The sequence below is a fragment of the Papio anubis genome, chromosome 4 (assembly GCF_008728515.1).
Source record: "Papio anubis isolate 15944 chromosome 4, Panubis1.0, whole genome shotgun sequence".
Taxonomy (NCBI): Eukaryota; Metazoa; Chordata; class Mammalia; order Primates; family Cercopithecidae; genus Papio; species Papio anubis.
Genome location: NC_044979.1, coordinates 41,763,358 through 41,783,840, shown reverse-complemented (window position 1 = coordinate 41,783,840; position 20,483 = coordinate 41,763,358). Strand labels below are relative to the sequence as shown.

Sequence of the window (20,483 nt, the reverse complement as noted above, 5' to 3'; positions counted from 1 at the left end):
ATCTGTACTTCTCTTCTGAGATGTTTCATATTCTGTGTTATTTGTGTAGCCATCTCATTTTCCCTTCTCAAGGGTAGGGTCATTCTCATTATCATGTTATTTTCTGTCCCCAGTGTCTAGTTCAGTGTATGATACCTTTTATAAGCTAAATATGTTTTAGATATTAATAAATGTAAAGCATATATGAAAGATGTTTTAGAATATAGATGGTTATTCCATTATACTTGTTAACATTCTTCTTATATTTCTTGGTTATTTCCATGCATTTTAGATTTAACAATTGTCTGTTCAATCAGCTGATTATTGTGAGTATTTTGAACCCTTTTATTAGGTTCCAGCACATTAAGTAACGAATTGCTGTATTCAGCTTTATAGCATGTAATCTTCTGAAATCTTACTATTAAAATTTCTGTAATATTTTTCAGTGTAACTTCCAGTTATAGGAAGAGTAAATGAGAAGCTAGTGAACAAATTCCCCTAAAGATAATGGAAAAATCCTAGCACATTTTGCATGACTGATGCTGTGAAGAGCCTTTTGGAGTACTCCAGTGTGAACACAAGAACAAATGGGATTGTCCTTTTATACCACTCACTCCAGCCACCCCATAAGAGCATGTATTATAGCTCCCTACAGTGACACTGCACCTTGTGAGAACTCAGCGATCCAATCATTTCAACTCCCCAGAGCACCAAGTGCTAAGTAAGAAAAAAAAGGCCAGTACGTATAGCACATACAGATGAGCATAAAATAATTACCAAGGGAAGGCCTTACCTTTGGCTCTCAAACACAGCTGTTATTTTACATAGTTCCAATGCACATCTTTTAGGGCTATACTTAGCAGCCTTCTCAAGGAAACTTTCCTTTATGCACATTCTGTCACTGACTCCCTCCAGCCCACAGCTGAGTTAAGAGTACTAGCTCTATATTTTCAGCAACACCAGAATTATAATTGCCTGCCAATTTGTCTCTATGTCTGCTTCTCCCACAAAACCCAGAGCTCCTTGAGGATAAGAACTATGTATGTATCATGTATCTTTGTATCACCAGTGTTTTACATAGTACCTGGCCACACATTGAATATGAATATCTATTGAATGACCAAAGCTGGCCATGTGCCTTTGAAATCACAACAGATTTTTGAGTAGCACATTAAGGTGAAAAAGCAGTTTGAAGCAGGTACACAACAACAAATAATAGTTCATATCTGATAGTGTGTCAGGTGACAAAAATAACATGAAGAAGACATTAAAAAAACAAAACAAAACAAAACAAAACCCTGTCCGGGATTACTTACTTTTGGAGGGCAATAACCTAGAGTACTTCAATGGCTTTTTTTTTTTTTGAGATGGAATCTTGTTCTGTTGCCCAGGCTGCAGTACAATGGCATGATCTCGGCTCACTGCAACCTCTGCCTCTTGGGTTCAAGTGATTCTCCTGCCTCAGCCTCCTGAGTAGCTGGGACTACAGGCACCCACCACCACGCCCAGCTAGTTTTTGTATTTTTAGTAGAGATGGGGTTTCACCATATTGGCCAGGCTGGTCCTGAACTCCTGACCTTGTGATCCGCCCACCTCGGCTTCCCAAAGTGCTGGGATTACAGGCATGAGCCACCACACCCGGCCTCAACAGTTTTTTAAAAAACTTTCTTGCATGCTAATACAGTACTGTAGTTTACATTCATTTTGATGACTTAGAGTTACCAAACAAAGATTAAAATATGTTCCAGCCATTCTTTTTAAGGGTGAAGTCAAGTATGTAATGCATTTTGGAAAGATTCTCTTGGGAAATTGCTTTAAAAAATGTCTTTGGTTTAATAGGATAAAACCTTAACTATCCCACATGGCTAATTTCTGAGGGTTCTTCATAGCCATGGTCTTGCTGTATGAGGATAATATAAGTATATCTGGGACCATCTTGATTTATTAATGTATAGTAGTCATTGAGTCTCCCTAATATGGACTTCAGACTGTACAGGTAGTCTAGGGATAGAAACACACACACACACGCACATGCATGGCAAGGTCCCAGCCACCAAAGACTTACAGTTTTGTCAGATTTATATTTTCTTAAGAAGGTTATTAGAAGTCCTGGGAAATGCTTGTTATAACTTTCCTATCTAGAACTCTGCCCCTGATAGTCATTCAACATTTATCAAACATTGAGTATTCTGTGGACCAGGCTGTGTGCTGGGTGTTCTGTGTTGGCTGCTAGAGGATTGAGACATAGTGTGTGTGCTTGTAAGAGGTTCCCAGAGCCTGGAACACCTTGTCTTAGCTAAGTTTCTATTTCTCTTCAGCATAACTAGGGGGAAGGTTTGCTTTGTGTACAAATAGACATTTATTTTTTCTTCCTAGTATTAAATAGTTTATGAGAAACAGACAAACTCATAAAATAGTCTTCAACCATAAATGAAAGCATATTTTAAATAATTAAAAATATAATAAGACTTATTTAGGTCTTTCCCCTGTTCTTGACCAGGGTGGAGATCTTCATTATCAAGGTTCCTCTAATTAAAAGGGAACAGATAGTCTGAGATCTTGCTCCACTTGTCCTTGAGGGTTATTAAGGTTTGTGTGTGACTGGGTGTTGGATGGTCCTTCATGATATCAGGGAAGGCTGACAGATGGCCTCCCTCCAGCAAGGGAGAAGGTGCCATGAAGACTGAACGCTGCATTGTTCCCACCAATACAGTTTGCTCCAGTATAGTTTCCCAGATCACAGCTGAGAAAAGAATGTGCTCAGCTGCACTCCTCAGCAGAGCCAGATGCCCAGTACAGCAGAAATGGTGTACCTGTAAAGTTGCCACGGCAACATCAAGAGTGGAGGGAAGAGTAGACAGAATGATTTATGAGGGTTTCTTGCTGTAGGAATGGGTCTAAAAATATACCTCCACGTCTTTTCCTCAAGAATAAATGACACAGGATTTATCAAGGGGATTGTGATGCATAAAAACTCGAGACCTTATCAGAGCCCAAGGAGACCAGTGCCAAGGACAAGGAGAGGGGCAGCGAAGCAACAAGTGAGGAAAAGAAGTGCTCGTGCTGTGCTTTTAATCCTTGATTGAACTGCTGCTCTGCCTTGATGTAAAACTGATTTTTAAAAAACATGCAAATATTGTATGTTTAAAATATGACTAGAAAAAAGCCACTTACTGGGTGAAATGGAGATATTTTATTTCCATGTTAAAAAAAACAGCTCCTCTCAGCATCTACTTTAGTATTAGCACATTTGCAAAGACAGTTACATGCCAGCATGTGAAATAGCATGTCATGGTAGCAGAGGGAGAAGTTGTATTTTATTTATGAACAATTGGGAAAGAAGCGCTCAGGGCACATAGAGTTGGATTATCTTAGCACCCTTTCTCGGCATTCTGCAGTTAGCCAGCATTATCAGATGTCAATGTTGATTTTTATTTTCATGAGTTATTATGTTGGTGATGGTATCAGTTTTATATTGCTGCATAACAAATTTCCGTAAATACAGCAGCTTAATACACACTTCTTATCTCTCAATTTCTGTGTCAGGAGTCCAGGCATGGCTTAGATGGGTCTTTTGCTCTGGGCCTCACAAGGCTATAATCAAGGTGGTGACCAGGCTGCTGTCTCAATTGCAAGTTCAGTCACCTGCTTCCAGGTTCACCCAGGCTGTTGACAGTAATCATTGCTGTAGCACTGAGGGCTTGAGTTTCTGACTGGCTGTTGTAGAGGCTGCCTGCGGTCCACATGGTCACTTACTTCATTAAGCCAGTAAGGAGGATCTCTCTGTCTGCCACCAACATAGAATCTTATATATAGCTGTTTGTTAGAAGCAAGTCCCGTACTCCATGTCCCACCCACATTCCAGGGAAAGGGGTCACATAAAGTTATGAATAACTGGGGCTGCCTGTAGTTCCAGGTCTCGGGAGGCTGAGGCAGGAGAATGGCGTGAACCCGGGAGGCAGAGCTTGCAGTGAGCAGAGATCACACCACTGCACTCCACAGTGGGCGACAGAGCGAGACTCTGTCAAAAAAAAAAAAAAAGTTATGAATACCAGCAGAACAGGGTTCGTTGGAGTCACTTTAGCGTTTGTCTGTCACAGGGTCATTCTGAGAAAAAGTTCTTTCATTTTAAAAGCTGTGCAATTTAGAAATCTGTTTGAAATTAGCAGGAGTGTAAACTAAGCCATTAGAGCTTCCATTTTTCATTCCCTTGTTCTTTGGTAAATGAGGAAGGGCAGAAGTAAAGTTGCAGCCTTACTTAATAGAAGCTGACAGGAAGGAAGAGAGAAGTTAGTAAGGTTGAAAGAACAATAAAATGAGAGAAGAGAATATTCTCTATTATCACATGGAAAAATAAAAATACAAATGGTGTATTAAACTATTCCCATGTGTTCCCTACCTCACTTTGAAGGTCTGAGAAAACAGTCTGAGGTGAAGTCGCTGCTAGACTAACTTGTCTCGTAATGTACTTTCTATAGAAAAGCACATTTTCAGTAACTAACTCAGAAATGTTGCTTTGCATGAAATTGACAATTTCTTAATCCACCCTGAGAGCCCAGTCTTAGGGCCTGGAAGGTACTGTGGCCTTAAATATTCATCCCTTATAATGAAAACATTACTAACCAGCATGAAAACATTACTAACCAGCATGACCTAGGCTTTAACATGGCCTAGGTCATAGCCATAAGAAGACTTGAAGAAAAGGAATAAACAGGATCACAGGTGGTTCCCATATGGCCTGTGGCTCAATTGATTGTTCCCACGGTATCTGGTAAGGCAGTAATCAGAGATTTAGGAGCACATGTAAGACTTTAGGGACATTTCTTTGCCTTCTGAAATGGCTGCTTTCAAAATCACCCTCAGGTTTAGTACTACCCCAAGCAACTGGAATCCAGATAAAAGTACCCTTCTATTAAATGATTTCTTCATTGTTTTGTATATATACATATATATTTCACATAAGGACTGATCACAATGTGGATGTTTTGCTTCCTGGGCTATACACTGTAGCACAGTGCTTGGCACATAGAAGATGCCCAGTTAATGCTAATATGACAGCTACTACTACCATTTACACATTCAGCTCAGTCTCCCTTGCGCATTCTACAGCTATAGTAATATAAGATGCCAAATCAGGCCGGGTGCAGTGGCTCATGCCTGTAATCCCAGCACTTTGGGAGGCCGAGGCAGGTAGATTACGTGAGGTCAGGAGTTTGAGACTAGCCTGGTCAACATAGTGAAACCTGCATCTCTACTAAAACTTCAAAATTAGCTGGGTGTGGTGGCACATGCCTGTAATCCCAGCTACTTGGGAGGCTGATGCAGGGGAATCACTTGAACTCGGAAGGCGGAGGTTGTGTTGAGCCAAGATTACACCACTGTACTCCAGCCTGGGCAGCAGAGTGAGACTCCATCTCAAAAAATAAAAAAAAACCAAAGAAGAAAAACAGCCATCATAATACATATTATTTGATGAGGTCTGCTGTATTAGGCATTTTATCTGCAGTATTATATTTAGCTCTTGTGACAACTATGCAAGATAGGTATTACTTTTTAAATTTTATAGACAATGAAACAATCTCAAATGTGCATGAATACTTTTTGTAAAGAGATTTTCACCCACATTGATTTAACAAGAAAGTAAGTAAACCAAAGCCCCCTATTCTTTATCTTTTTAGTTGGGCTGCATTGTCCATCCCGGCACTGCATAAACTTGTTAGAGAGAAGTCCTCCAAAAATCATTTTGGTAATTTTGGAGAAGACCAAACAGCTGTCCTAATTTTTAGAAGTACTATTTGGATTCATGTTAATTTGTCTCATCATAATGGAAACTGAGACTAGACATTCACTACTAGTCAATCAGTATTCCATGTATTTGTATACAGGCACTTTAGATAGAATTTCATATATCTAATTCCCCACCAGTGCCTCAACTGCTCTTCACTTTCCTTCCCTGGGCATTCACCCTCAGGCCCCAGGGCTGCAGTACTCTGCATGGAATGGCCTATGGCTCTACCCATCACTGTTCCCTAGTCTCTGCAGCCATCAGTAACTTTACCTGGTTAACTTTCTATTCAGCCTGCAGGTCTCAGATGAGATGCTTTTTCTTGGCAGAAATTTTTCTTGATCTTCCTTTCCTTTTGGTGCCCTGTCCCTTATAATTTCCTCATGTGTCCTTTCCCATTTGCTTATCCGATTACTTGCTTCTCTCACCCATTGGATTGTGAGCCTCTTGTGGTCAGGGGCAGTGCTCTGTAAGCTGCTGTGTCCCCAGAATCTGGCCCAGGGTAGGCACTCAGCGACTATAGACTGATGTTAAGAGAAAATGCACATTTCATCTCAGCCTCAGAGCAGTTCTGGGAAACAGATAGGAAACCAAAGCTCTGCAAGAGCTCTCAGGGCCATCGTGACACAGTTGTTGGTCTCATGTTTGGCGACTGGGTCTCCTATTCCTGGTCTCTTTCCTAGGCATAATGCTTTTATATGAAGTCCCTTCCGTTGTTTTTTTGTTTGTTTTCTTTTTTCAGCCTAAATAACTTAGTTTCCCTAAACTTTTCTCCCAGGGATTCTTTTTTAACCCTTTGAATTATTGCTGATTGTTATCTTATAACTTTTATTTTTTTTTCCATTTTGCATGTCATATTTTAGCAAAGCATTAAAAGGAACATGGCACAAAGCACACCCATATTTTTGGATGCTGTGGACTTCATCATGCTGCTTATTCAGTTCTATCTAGTCAGTACCTCCAAGGCATTCATGCTGCCTTACCTCATTCATTCGAAGGCTTCCCTGTGCAAGGTGGAATATACGTAAGGAGGCAAACACACAGGGTTATACGCCTGCTATGCTTTACAGAGGCCTCTTCCAGGAGTGTAATACAGGGGTTGCTCATACTCTGAAGAAAATAGTGGCAGGCTGTTACTGTCCTGAGAGCCAGAACGTGGCTGGCTCCTTACAGATGTGGCTTCATAGGGGCATGCCATGTGATTCCTGAGTGAGCCTTCTGGTATTAATTCCCTGCTCACTGGGGTGATTCTTCACTTCCCACAGTTGAACCTGCTGTATTATCCTGTTACCTCTGCTTTTCTGTGATCCATAGAGGTAATTTAATTTTCAGTGCATGTACCTACCCCGCCTACTTAGTTTCTTCTCAGTGCCACACTTAATTCCTTCACATTTACTGATTAATTAAATGAGAAGACTGTGCCAGGTGAAGGTGCAGCATCTTCAGAACTCTACGTGGTGCATTCCCTGAGGCTGCCCTTCAATAAGTGATGTAATATTCTTCGAGCAGTGTGACCTGTTAGAGGTGCCCAGTCAGGTCAGATGAAAAGCCCTCTGATTTATTGAAATAGTGCATTAGTAAAGTATTATAGTTCATTTTCACAAAGCTAGATTAGTTGTTACATGTTGGTTTTTAACATTTGTTTTGCCTAGCCCCAGCAAATATGGAGGTGACCCTGATGTATCTATAGAATATCAGGAATATCTGGCTGGGCGCGGTAACTCACACTTGTAATCCCAACACTTTGGGAGGCCGAGGTGGGTGGATCACCTGAGGTCAGGAGTTTGAGACCAGCCTGGCCAACATGGTGAACCCCCGTTTCTACTAAAAATACAAAAATTAGCCAGGTTTGGTGGCTGGTGCTTGCAATCTCAGCTACTCGGGAGGCTGATGCAGGAGAATCACTTGAACCCGGGAGGTGGAGGTTGCAGTGAGCCAATATCATGCCACTCCACTCCAGCCTGGGCAACAGAGCGAGATTCTGCCTCAAAAAAAAAAAAAAAAGAATATCGGGAATATCCATTTTGTGTCTCAAAGCACATACCTCACAGTTTTCTGGTCCAATTTTTAGGCACTTTATCAGGCCCTCATATGTTTTCAAAAATAATTGCTAATGACTTTGATGAAACTAGGCAAGATATTTCTTGGTTTCAGGGCAGTTCGGGGTTTGCAGCCTTCCTAATGTAATAGAAGAATTTTTAACTAGATTCTCCCCCTTCTCAGGGTGGCTTCCTGCCTTTCCATTCTAGTGCTTCACACACAAATGACAAGCTCACAGGGGACTTATCTAGAAAAGGCAGAGATAAAAATAAGTGCAACGTTAAAAAAATCTGTCTTATAGTATCATTTAGAGCTTCCTCTCCTTTTCTAATGAAAGGCTACTGTAGTTTCCTTTTGTCCTTTTTTGCTGAAGGCTTTTCAGTAATATTCCCATGTGTCCCCCATGGTGCTAAAAGCATGAGCTTGGGGGCAGGCTGACTGGCATTCAGGTCTTTGCCCAGCCTCCAGCCGCAAGACAAGGCAAATAATATTGATCTCATGGTGCTGAAATGAAAATTAACTTCTCTAATCTGTGGAAATGCTTCGTTATAATCCTTAAACACATAGATAAATACATAGGTTGAAATGGCAAGTACCAAGTGTTGATATTATGTCCAGAATTGCCACATGCCATGTCTGCATGATTTTAGCCAGATGCTTAATAAGGTTGTAAATGAATAGGTTATTAAATGGGCATCTCCCACTGTCTGGGTGTTTGTTTCTGCTTCTCTATTTTCTGTTTGTGTCTCCATTTATTTTAATGCCTACCATTATGTCTCTCAACTCTGCCACCTTCCTATACATGGATATACCAGAGAAATAAACTTTAATTATTAATTATTATTGATATATAATCGTAATTAAATAAAAACAAATGAATGGAATCTTTATCTTTATCTCCTTTAAGAAAACTCAAAAATTTTTTTTCACTTATTGATTAAATCTTCAGTCGTTTGCCCCCAGTGGATCAGTGATTTTTCAGCAGAAAATCTTTCTTCTCCATTGCTTTATGCTTTTGTTGCTAGGCAGTTAACAGCAGGGCTACTGAAGCACTTCTAATTTAGGCAGATCTTTTCCTCTATTTTAGAAATGGATTTCAATGGCATTCAGTTTGTTTGCAGAAACCTACTGAAAGGTATATATGGTACAGATATGAATGTTTATAATTACAGAATAACAAAGTGAATATTCTGCTGGCTTTTTCTTTTTTCTTTTTTTTTCTTGTGATGGAGTTTTGCTCTTGTTGCCCAGGCTGGAGTGCAATGGCGCGATCTTGGCTCACTGCGACCTCCGCCTCCCGGGTTCAAGTGATTCTCCTGCCTTAGCCTACCAAGTTGCTGGGATTACAGCACCTACCATGCCTGGCTAATTTTTTGTATTTTTAGTAGAGACAGAGTTTTGCCATGTTGGCTAGGCTGGTCTCAAACTCCTGACCTCAAGTGATCCACACACCTCTGCCTCACAAAGTGTTGGGATTACAGGCATGAGCCACCACGCCCAGCCTCTGATGACTTTTAAAAAAATAACAGGGAATGTGGGGTCACTCATAGTGTGGAGGGAAATTTTGAGAATTTTAAGCACCTCTGAATCGTATTGGCAGTTATAAGCTTTAGGGGTGTTTTGTGCACATTTGATATTTTTCCTTTTTAAAAATCTCCTTCCTTCCATGAACAAACTTTTGCATGGGAAATGACATATCACTTTATTTTGTTTTTTTTTTTTTGATGGCCAGGGAAAGCCTCCTCAACTCAACCGTACCTTCCTCCTCTTACCTCATAGCCCTCAGCTGATCACTACTTCGGTGCCGCCTTCTACCTTCCCGGAAGTTCCGGGTCCATTTAGTTCAAGTTGTAAATATTGACTGAACACATTGTGTTAGTCCAGTCTCTTGTGATTGCAAATGAGATACCACAGGTCAAACAGATTCATTTAAGAGTAGGTGCAGTGGGAGGCGAGCTTATTGAGAGGATGCTCAGGTAGCACGAAAGAATGCAACCAGTGTACCCCTCTACATCCATGTCTTTGTTGCTCAATCTCCTTCCCTCCCCAACCCTTGCATCTGCTTGGAAAGTCCCATGCTGTCTCCTTGGCATCTTGACGCAGGTCCTTTCCTCTGTTTAGATTGTCCTCCTTTCCCTCCTTCCGTCCACTTTGGTCTGGTTAGCTTTTAATTATTCTTCAGGATCCAGCTGAGATGTGTCCGTCTCCTGGACTTCTTCCCTGCCACCCAGCCTGGGATGCATCCCTCTTATGTGTTTTCATAAAATCCTACGCCCAGGACCTATCTATGCACTTATGTAATAGTTGCTCATTTGCTTGTGCGTTTCAACTGCACTTGGTCTTCTAGAGGGTAGGAACTGTGTCTGATTCATTCTTTCATTTTTTACCCATTGTCTCATTCATAAACAGAGAAAAATATTTGTTGAATGAGTGAACGTGGGATCTCTGTTCATTTTGGTATATTACTTTGCTTTCTGGGCTGAACTCAGGACAGATGCCAAAGCCTTTCCCTCTAATGACATCAAAGCCCTACTTCTAAAACCAGACTGGATGTGATTCCCTTCTACAAACAGATTCAGTAAAGAAATGTGACTGTTCCCACAAAAAGCCCAGTAAGTATGTGGTGGTTTTGATAATAATAAAAGTTTTGTGTAGTATCTAGATATAAATAACAATGACTTAAAATATATGTATAAAATACTTATAAGCGAACCCTAATCGGTGAGCAACCAGGTTAACTGGATGGTGGATATGAACAGAGTGGTGGGAATTGGTCAAGAAGGTGCCTGGGCTTTCTTAATAAACTTGGTTTCACTAAAAAAAAGAAAAGAAAAGAAGGTGCCTGGCAGTGAACATTCATTTTTAGAGGTTTATTTTTCATTTGTTTTCATTGACTCCATTTATTTTGATGACCAGTTTAAAAGCCTTTAAGTAAGTTGAAAAAAACCTTTTACTCATCATACAGTGGCCAAAACCACAGTTACTTTTGCACCAACAATTTGTCCTCCCTTATTATGGGTAACCATAGTATAATAATCTTTAATAACTAATATATTAAATATAGCTATTTTCAATTTATTCTAAGGTTGAAATACTGCTTGTTGATGCATCAGGGACTCTGATGTGCAGGTCCCACAAAATGTGTAAGAGCACCTTCTCTTTTTTGGCTAAGAGGTTTGTAATCAACTTTGATTAAACTCTTCCGTGGTTATGAATCCATGAAAACCATTCTCAACAATTGTTTTGGGAGTTAGAAATTACAACTACTCTATTTTCTCGTATGTAGCTTTTTTCTTTCAGGATATGTTACTTGACACCTAATATTCTGAGCCTGTGTAATGGTGAATCATTTTAATGGGATCTCACTATGGTTCTAAGAATTCTCATCATCAGAAATGAATGATTTTAGCAGAAAGAAAAATGAAAGAGCTGTTTTTACTGACGTACTCATACATTCCTTGTTCTTCTCCCTTTCTCTCTCTTTTCTTTTTCAGTGAGCATGTTTTTGAACACATTAACACCGAAGTTCTACGTGGCCCTAACAGGAACTTCCTCACTAATATCAGGGCTTATTTTGGTAAGTGGTGGAGTCTTTCTCATTTAAAACTTTGCTGATTAGTAATATGTATATTAGTGTATGTACAATAAAAAAACTGAAAGAATATACGCTAACAGGTTATAGTGATTATCTTACTCATGTCTATATGTTGGGGAGTGGACTCATAGAAGCCTTTTACTACCCCATTATATTTCTGAAATATTTGAAAAAAATTTAAGCAATCGTATATTACTTTGTTGAAGGGGAAAAAAACAAATGTAAATGAAATAGAAAATAAAGGAAGACATAATTCTCTGTCAGATTTTACTATCTAAGATATTGTAAAATAAATGTAACTCAGTTCAACTAAAAATCATCAAAATGGGGCCAGGCGCAGTGGCTCACATCTGTAATCCCAGCACTTTGGGAGGCGAAGGCGGGCGGATCACTTGAGGTTAGGAGTTTGAGACCAGCCTGGCCAGCATGGCGAAACCCATCTCTACTAAAAATACACAAAAATTAGCCAAGTGTAGTGGCGCATACCTGTAATCCCAGCTACCCGGAGACTGAGGCAGGAAAATGGGTTGAATCCGGGAGGCAGAGATTGCAGTAGCCGAGATCACGCCATTGCACTCCAGCCTGGGTGACAGAGCAAGACTCTGTCTCAAAAATAAATAAATAAATAAAACCATCAAAATAGAATATTGTGCAAAATCAAAATCAATAGAAATATAGCTTTTTTAAAAAAATGTATTGACATGGATTGTGACAATTCTAAGGTTTTTCTGCCCTTCATCTTCTTTTCTTTCTAAATTTACATTTATTTATGCATTGCTTCCTTTAAAAAAATCCCAAACGTGCCAAAAAGCAATATGATTATCATTTGTATGGCTCTATTACCTTATCTTTGTAACAGTTGCAGATGTGCTAAATCGTAACACCTGAAGTAGTTAGTTTTAGTGGCCTCAAATGGGGACCATCTAAACTCAATGGTACTACTCTAATAGAATTAAATGACCTTTAAGGCAAAAGAGGTTTTAGAAAAGCTTTTTTTCTCTGTACCCATATACTTGTGGTTAAATTATTATAGAAACAAGCATAAGAAAAATTTTACAGAGTTGATGTTAAGAAAAATGGATGACAGAAGAAAAACAGAAAAGCTTTAGAGAAGGGCGCAAACATGTGGAGCAAAGAGCATCAATGGACCTAGAATAATGGTGGATTTCAGAAGCTTGAGCTTGTAAGGAGCCACAGTAAAAAGGTGGGAGAAATGTATGCAGGAACAGAAACCTGCAAACAGAGGAGAGGGATGATGGCAGTGTGGGGAGGATCTTTTTGTGTGCAGAGGACATCCAGGTTCATCTTGCTTTGCTGTGTCATATGGATTGCTAAACTTGTGGCATGAGATGTTTAAAGTTGATGTTAAACGTCCTCCCACACATCTCCATTCCAAGTTGCAGGGTCCCACTCTTTTCCAGTTAATGCCCTCACTTTAACAGTAGACACCTGACGAGCCTGAGCATGTACCTTTCATTGCACATCAGCCACTCACATGATAAGAGCTTGTGTCTGATTTTCCACAATTTCCAGCTGTTTCTCTACAGGAGCTAAGACTCTCACTAAGGACACTCTTAGAAGATTCGAGGCTCAGTATGTGCTTCTGGAGCCAGGAGTTAGAATCCCTGAGTTCATTGTTTTCTTTCATGACCTTGTCCAGTGAACTTAGGAGCAACCAACCAACTTCATTATATTCCTTGCTTCTCCACATATGGTCAAAGGTATTATGTGTAGAGTTGCTAAACTCTTTGCCTCTCAAGAGTGGTGAATCAGGAGTATCAAATGCATTTATTTTGCGTAACTCTCTAAACAGTTCATGCCAAGGACGGTCAGTGTTCTCCATAGTATTAGAAGTAGAGTCCTTAGCGTTTTTGGATCTAATTATATTGAGCAGCCAACTCCAGAAACCCCAAAACCAACTAAAGAAATCTATCCTTAAAATTCTGTTTCTCTAGAACTACTTCTGGTACTAAAAGTTTGTTTTGGATAAGAGGAAATCCAAATAGAAAGCCCAAAGCTGGCTGCAAAGACCAACCCAAGTTGAGGGGAAGCATATTAAACTTCCTCTTTAAAATTGGTTGAAATAAGGTATATGTGATAATTTATACCATGTCACCTCTTAAATACTAATCAGTTCACCTGTATGTGTCTCTGAAGTTTTCCCTGTTCTTTAGAGACATGGGAAAAATAAAGACCCTGTAGAAAGTGGCTCCATAAAGCTATAAAGCTGGTCACTAATTTATTCCATGTAAGGACTGTATTTTATTCTGAGATTGTGTCCTTCTTACTTTTTAACGTTACAATGTTCTTCTGAAATGATGGTGATAGTGTATGGTAGTGCTATTTTACTATTACTACTTTGCAAAGAAGAATATAGCAGCCCTACATTGGTCTTCACATTTGTCGGGGGGCGGGGCACGAACTCTTTGCTTCAGAGAACAACAACCTCAAAAATTTACTTCTACTTAACCTGTTGAGGAACAACATAAATTGTCCAAATGGGAAATAGTAAAAATATTTGAGTCTGACCTAGAGCAATGAATGGAGAAGAGAAAGGCTTTAGATAATCTCTTCAATCTAGGGGATTGAGGGCAGAGGAAAATAATCTGAGAGAGGATTTGGTGGAGGGAAGCCAGCAGAAACTGTTTTGCTAGAAAACCACAGAAAAAATTGTGGTAAGTGCTGAGGGTATGGGAATGAATCTCTCACTCCAAAGGTTTCTAACTTTATTAATTAAAAAAAGATTTTCATTAGGAGGCAGTATACTTACTATTTAGAGCTAGGTAAGAAACTATATTAATATATTGAGAATTACATGATATCCAGAGAGGACAAGGAGTAGACAGAAGATGATGAGAGAAAGTAATGAAAAGGGGAGATCAGTTTCAGTGAGACAGGTGATAGAAGAGAAAACCATGAAAAAGGAAGAAGTCAAGCGAGCCCTGTTTGCAGACATGATTTTATATTTAGAAAAACCTAAAGCCTCCACCAAAAATGGTTAGAATTGATAAACGAATTCAATAACGTTGCAGGATACAAAATCAGCTACAAAAATCAGTAACATATATGCTAACAGTGAACAATCTGAAAAAGAAATCAAGAAAGCAATCCCATTTACAATAGCTACAAAGAGCGTAAAATACCTAGGAATTAATTTAATACAAAAAAGTAAAGGATGTATACAAGGAAAACTATTAAACTCTGATGGAAAAAAATTGAAGAGGACACACAAAAAATGGAAAGATATTTTTTGCTCATGGACTGGAAGAATTAATATCATTAAAATGACAATATTCTGCAAATAAATTTACACATTTAATGCAATCCCTATCAAAATACCAATCACATTCTTTACAGAAATAGAAAAAAAAAAATCTAAAATTTTTATGGAACCACAGAAGACCCTGAATAACCAGAGCAATCCTGAGCAAAAAGAACACAACTGGAGGCATCACACTACCTGACTTCAAAATATTTTACAAAGTTATAGTAACTAAATCAGCATGGTACTGGCATAAAAACAGACACGTAGCAATGGAATGGAATAGAGAGCCCAGACATAAATCCACACATTTACAGTTGACTCATTTTCAACAAAGGCACTGAGAGCATACGTTGGAGAATGGACAGTCTCTTCAGTAAATGTGCTGGAAAAACTGAATAACCATATGTTTAAGAATGAAGCTGGACCTCTGTCTCTCACCATATGCAAAATCAAATAAAAATGAATTAAATACTTAAATCTAAGACCTGAAACCATGACACTTGTGAAAGAAAACATTGGGGAAATGCTCCAGGACATTAGTCTGGGTAAGGATTTTTTGTGTAAGACCTCAAAGCATAGGCAGCCAGAGCAGAAATAGACAAATGGGATTATATCAAGCTAAAAAGCTCCTGCACAGCAAAGGAAACAATAAACTGAAGAGATAACTCATAGAATGGGAGAAAATATTTGCAAGCTATTCATCTGACAAGAGATTAATAACCAAAATATATAAGGAGCTCAAATAACTCAATAGCAAAACCCCAAATAATCTAATTATAAAATGGGCAAAGATCTGAATAAACATTTCTCAAAAGAAGACATGCAAATGGGCAACAGGTATATGAAAAAATGCTCAGTATCGCTAATCCTCAGAGAAATGCAGACCAAAACCACAATGAGCTATCATCTCAATACAGTTAGAATGGCTTCAAGTGATTCTCTTGCCTCAGCCTCCAGAGTAGCTGGGACTACAGGCATGTGCCACCATGCCCAGCAAATTTTTGTAAGAAGACGGGGTATGGTAGGTGCAGTGGCTCACGCTTGCAATCACAGCACTTTGGGAGGCAGAGGCAGGAGGATCACTTGAGGCCAGGAGTTCAAGACCAGCCTGGCTAACATGGTGAAACCCTGTCTGTACTAAAAATACAAAATTAGCCGGGTGTGGTGGCACACGCCTGTGGTCCCAGCTGCTCAGGAGACTGAGGCAGCAGAATCACTTAAACCCAGGGGGCAGAGGTTGCAGTGAGCTGAGATGGTTCTACTGCACTCTAGCCTGGGCAACAGAGTGAGACTCCGTCTCAAAAAACAAAACAAAACAAAAACTGGATATAACAGAAGCTGGTGAGGATGTGGAGAAAGCGGTACTCTTGTACACTGTTGGTGGGATTGGAAATCAGTACAGCCACTATGGAAAACAGATGGATGTTTCTCAAAAAGCTAGAAGTTGAGATGGCATATGATCCAGCAATTCCACTACTTGGATATATATCCAAAAGAAAGGAAATCAGTATATTAAAGAGATACCTGCAGTCCCATGTTTATTGCAGCACTATTCTTAATAGCCAAAATTTCGAATCAATGTAAGTACCCATCAATTGATGAATGGGGAAAAAATATGTGGTATATATTGTAGAGATGAACAGAAAACTTCCCCTTCACCCTTGAAAGGTTGACAGAAAAATCAACTGACAAATGACAGATTAATAAGAGAAAAGGCATAAGAAATTTATTATTAACATGCACAGGAGAACTACAGAGTGATTGCCCAATATCTCAGTGGGGTTAAGAAGCTTGTATATGATCTTGAGGTTACAGAAAGATTGGGGTCTTGGATCCTGGCAAAACAAGTTATGGTGGAGAAACAAGTTATGGGAGGGGGAAAAGAGGAATTTTGTTGAGGGCAATACATGATTACTAGGGAGAATGATTGGATCAGGGAACAGAGATTAATTTGTAAATAATTCTCTTTGGAATTTGAATATTCCACAATGGAATGTTTTTCAGTGATAAAAAAGAATGGAATTCTGTTATTTGCAGCAACATGGATGGAACCGGAGGTCCTTATGTTAAGTGAAATAAGCCAAGCACAGAAAGATATATATTGCATATTCTCATGTATGAGAGTTTAAAAAGTAGATCTCAATGATACAGAGTAGATTGGTGGTTACCAGAGTCTGGGAAGATCATGCAGGCTGCAGTGTACTGCACACTGCACAGCTGATTGTAACTTTGACCTCCTGGGCTCAGGCAGTCCTTTGTCTCAGCCTCCCAAGTAGCTGGGACCACAGGTGCGTGCCATCCCTTTTAAATTGTTTGTAGAGATGGGGTCTCCCTACATTGCCTAGGCTGGTCTTGAACTCCTGGGCTCAAGCAATACTCTTCCCTCGGCCTCACAAAGTTCTGGGATTACAGGTGTGAGCCACCATGCCTGATTGAGATTGATTAATAGGTACAAATATACCAGTTAAATAGAATAAATAAGACCTAATGTTTGACAGATTGTAGGGTGACTATAGTCAACAATCTGTTGTATACTTCAAAATAGTCAGAAGAGAATAATTTGAATGTTACCAGCACAAAGAAAAGAAAGATAAATTTAAGGTAGTAGATATTCCAGTGACCCTGATTTGATCTTTACATATTACATGAAGGTATCAAATTATCACATATACCCTGAAAATATGTACAGCTATTATATATCAATTTTTAAAAGCAATGGGGAGAATCAGGGATTGTTGACATGATGGGACTTTGGTCATTCATCCCTAAGCCATTCTTTTTTCAGAGGAGAAAATCGAGACTAACAGAAGAAAGAAAAGGAAATGTTTTATCTAAGCTCATGTGGTTAGTCTGTAGCAAAGCCAGGCCTTGAACCTAAGTCTTCATGCTCCTACCTTAATATTCTTTTTTTTTTCTTTCAAAGCTTGTTTATTTTTATTTTTAAATTTTTATTTCAATAGGTTTTTGGGAAACAGGTGGTATTTGGTGAATAAGTTCTTTAGTGGTGATTTCTGAGATTTTGGTGCATCCATCCCGCGAGCAGTGTACACCGTACCCAATGTGTAGTCTTTTATCCCTTACTCCCTTCCCACTCTTGCCTCCTCTGAGTCTCCAAAGTTCGTTGTATCATTCTTATGCCTTTGCATCCTCATAGCTTAGCTCCCACTTATGAATGAGAACATACTTTTGGTTTTCCATTCCTGAGTTACTTCACTTAGAATAATGATCTCCAATTCCATCCAGATTGCTACAAATACCATTGTTTCATTCCTTTTTATGGTGGAGTAGTATTCCATTTTTTAACTTTTTAATTATGATCATTCTTGCAGGAAGTAAAGTGATACCGCATTGTGGTTTTGATTTGCATTTCCCTGATCGTTAGTGATATTGAGCATTTTTTTCATGTTTTTTTGGCCATTTGTATATCTTCTTTTGAGAATTACCTATTCATGTCTGTAGCCCACTTTTTTTTGAGACGGAGTTTTCGCTCTTGTTGCCCAGGCTGGAGTGCAATGGCACAATCTCGGCTCACTGCAACCTCTGCCTCCTGGGTTCAAGCAATTCTCCTGCCTCTACCTCCCAAGTAACTGGGATTACAGGCATATGCCAACATACCGGGCTAATTTTTTGTGTTTATTAGAGACAGGGTTTCACCATGTTGGCCAGGCTGGTCTGGCCAACTTCTGACCTCAGGTGACCCACCCGCCTTGGCCTCCCAAGGTGCTGGGATTGTAGATGTGAGCCACTGCGCCTAGCCTTTAGCCCACTTTTTGAAGGGATTTTTTTTTTTCTTGCTGATTTATTTGAATTCCTGGTAGATTCTGGATATTAGTCCTTTGTCAGATGTATATATTATGAAGATTTTCTGCTACTCTGTGGATTGTCTGTTAATTCTGCTGGTTGTTTTTTTGCTGTGCAGAAGCTTTTTACTTTAATTAAGTCCCATCTATTTATCTTTGTTTTTGTTGCACTTGCTTTTGGCTTCTTGGTCATCAAGTCTTTGCCTAAGCCAATGTCTACAAGAATTTTTCCAATGTTATCTTCTAGAACTTTTATGGTATCAGGTCTTAGATTTAAGTCTTTGATCCATCTTGAGTTGATTTTTGTATAAGGTGAGAGATGAGGATCTAGTTTCATTCTTATGTATACATGTGACTTGCCAATTATCCCAGCACCATTTGTTGAATAGGGTGTCTTTTCCACACTTTGTATTTTTGTTGTGCTTTGTCGAAGATCAGTCAACTGTAATTATTTGGCTTTATTTCTGGATTCTTTATTCTGTTTCACAGGTCTGTATGCCTGTTTTTATACTAGTACCATGCTGTTTTGGTGACTGTGGCCTCACAGTATAGTTTGAAATCAGGTAATGTGATCTCCAGATTTGTTCTTTTTGCTTAGTTTTGCTTTGGCTATGCAGGCTCTTTTTAGGTTCCATATGAATTTTTTGGTTGTTTTTTTCCAGTTCTGTGAATAATGATGGTGATATTTTAATGGGAATTGCATTGAATTTGTAGATTGCTTTCGGCAGTATGATCATTTTCTCAATGTTGATTCTACCCATCCGTGAGCATGGGATGTGTTTCTATTTGTTTGTGTCATCTGTGATTTCTTTCAGCAGTGTTTTGTAGTTTTCCTTGTAGAGGAACCTCCTCGGTTAAGTGTATTCCTAAGTTTTTTTTTTTTTTTTTGCAGCTACTGTAAAAATGGTTGATTTCTTCATTTGATTCTCAGCTTGGTTGCTGTTGGTGTATAGCAGGGCTACTGATTTGTGTACATTAATTTTGTATCCTAAAACTTTGCTGAATTCATTTACCAGTCCTGGGAGCTTTTTGGATAAGTCTTTAGGGTTTTCCAAGTATGTGATAATGTCATCAGCAAACAGTGACAGTTTGACTTCCTCTTTACCGATTTGAATGCCCTTTATTTCTTTCTCTTGTCTGATTGCTGTGGCTAGAATTTCCAGTACTATGTTGAATAGAAGTGGTGAAAGTGGGCATCCTTGTCTTTTTTCTGTTCTCAGGGGAAATGGTTTCAACTTTTCCTCATACAGTATAATGTTGGCTGTGGGTTTGTCAGAGATGGCTTTTATTACGTTAAGGTATGTCCCTTCTATGCCGATTCTTTTGAAGAGATAAATAAGATTGATAGACCATTAGTGAGATTAAGCAAGAAAAGAAGAGAGAAGATCCATATAAGCTCAATTAGAAACGAAGTAGGAGATATTACAGCCGATACCACAGAAATACAAAAGATAATTCAAGGCTACTTTGAACACTTTTACACTCATAAACTAGAAAACCTAGAGGAGATGGATGAATTCCTGGAAATATACAACCATCCTAAATTAAACCAGGAAGAAATAGAAAGTCTGAATAGACCAATAACAAGCAGCGAGATTGAAATGGTAATTAAAAAGTTACCAACAAAAAAAAAAGTCCAGGACCAGACAGACTCACAGCTGAATTCTATCAGACATTCAAAGAAGAATTGGTACCAATCCTGTTGACCCTATTCTAAAAGATAAAGAGGGAATCTCCCCTAAATTATTCTGTGAAGCCAGTATCACCCTAATACCCAAACCAGGAAACAATATAACAAAAAAATAAAACTACAGATCAATATCTCTGATGAACATAGATACAAAAATCCTCAGTAAAGTATTAGCTAACTGAATCCAACAGCATGTCCAAAAAGATAATTCACCATGATCAAGTGGGTTTCATACCAGGGGTGCAGGGATGGTTTAACATACGCAAGTAAATAAATGTGATACACCACGTGAACAGAATTAAAAACAAAAATCACATGATCATCTCAGT

At 39.0% G+C, this 20,483-nt stretch overlaps 1 protein-coding gene across 19 annotated transcripts in view; it reads left to right on the top strand.

Annotated features, from left to right (window-relative positions):
* Nucleotides 1-20,483, top strand: part of ST7 (suppression of tumorigenicity 7) — a 277,971-nt gene that overhangs the window by 134,256 nt on the left and 123,232 nt on the right. For 14 of the 19 annotated variants that reach the window (XM_009203733.3, XM_009203731.4, XM_009203735.4 and 11 more), the window contains 1 exon segment: nt 11,299-11,381. In XM_009203733.3, the coding sequence (XP_009201997.1) occupies nt 11,299-11,381 (83 nt within the window). 19 annotated transcript variants of the gene reach the window in all.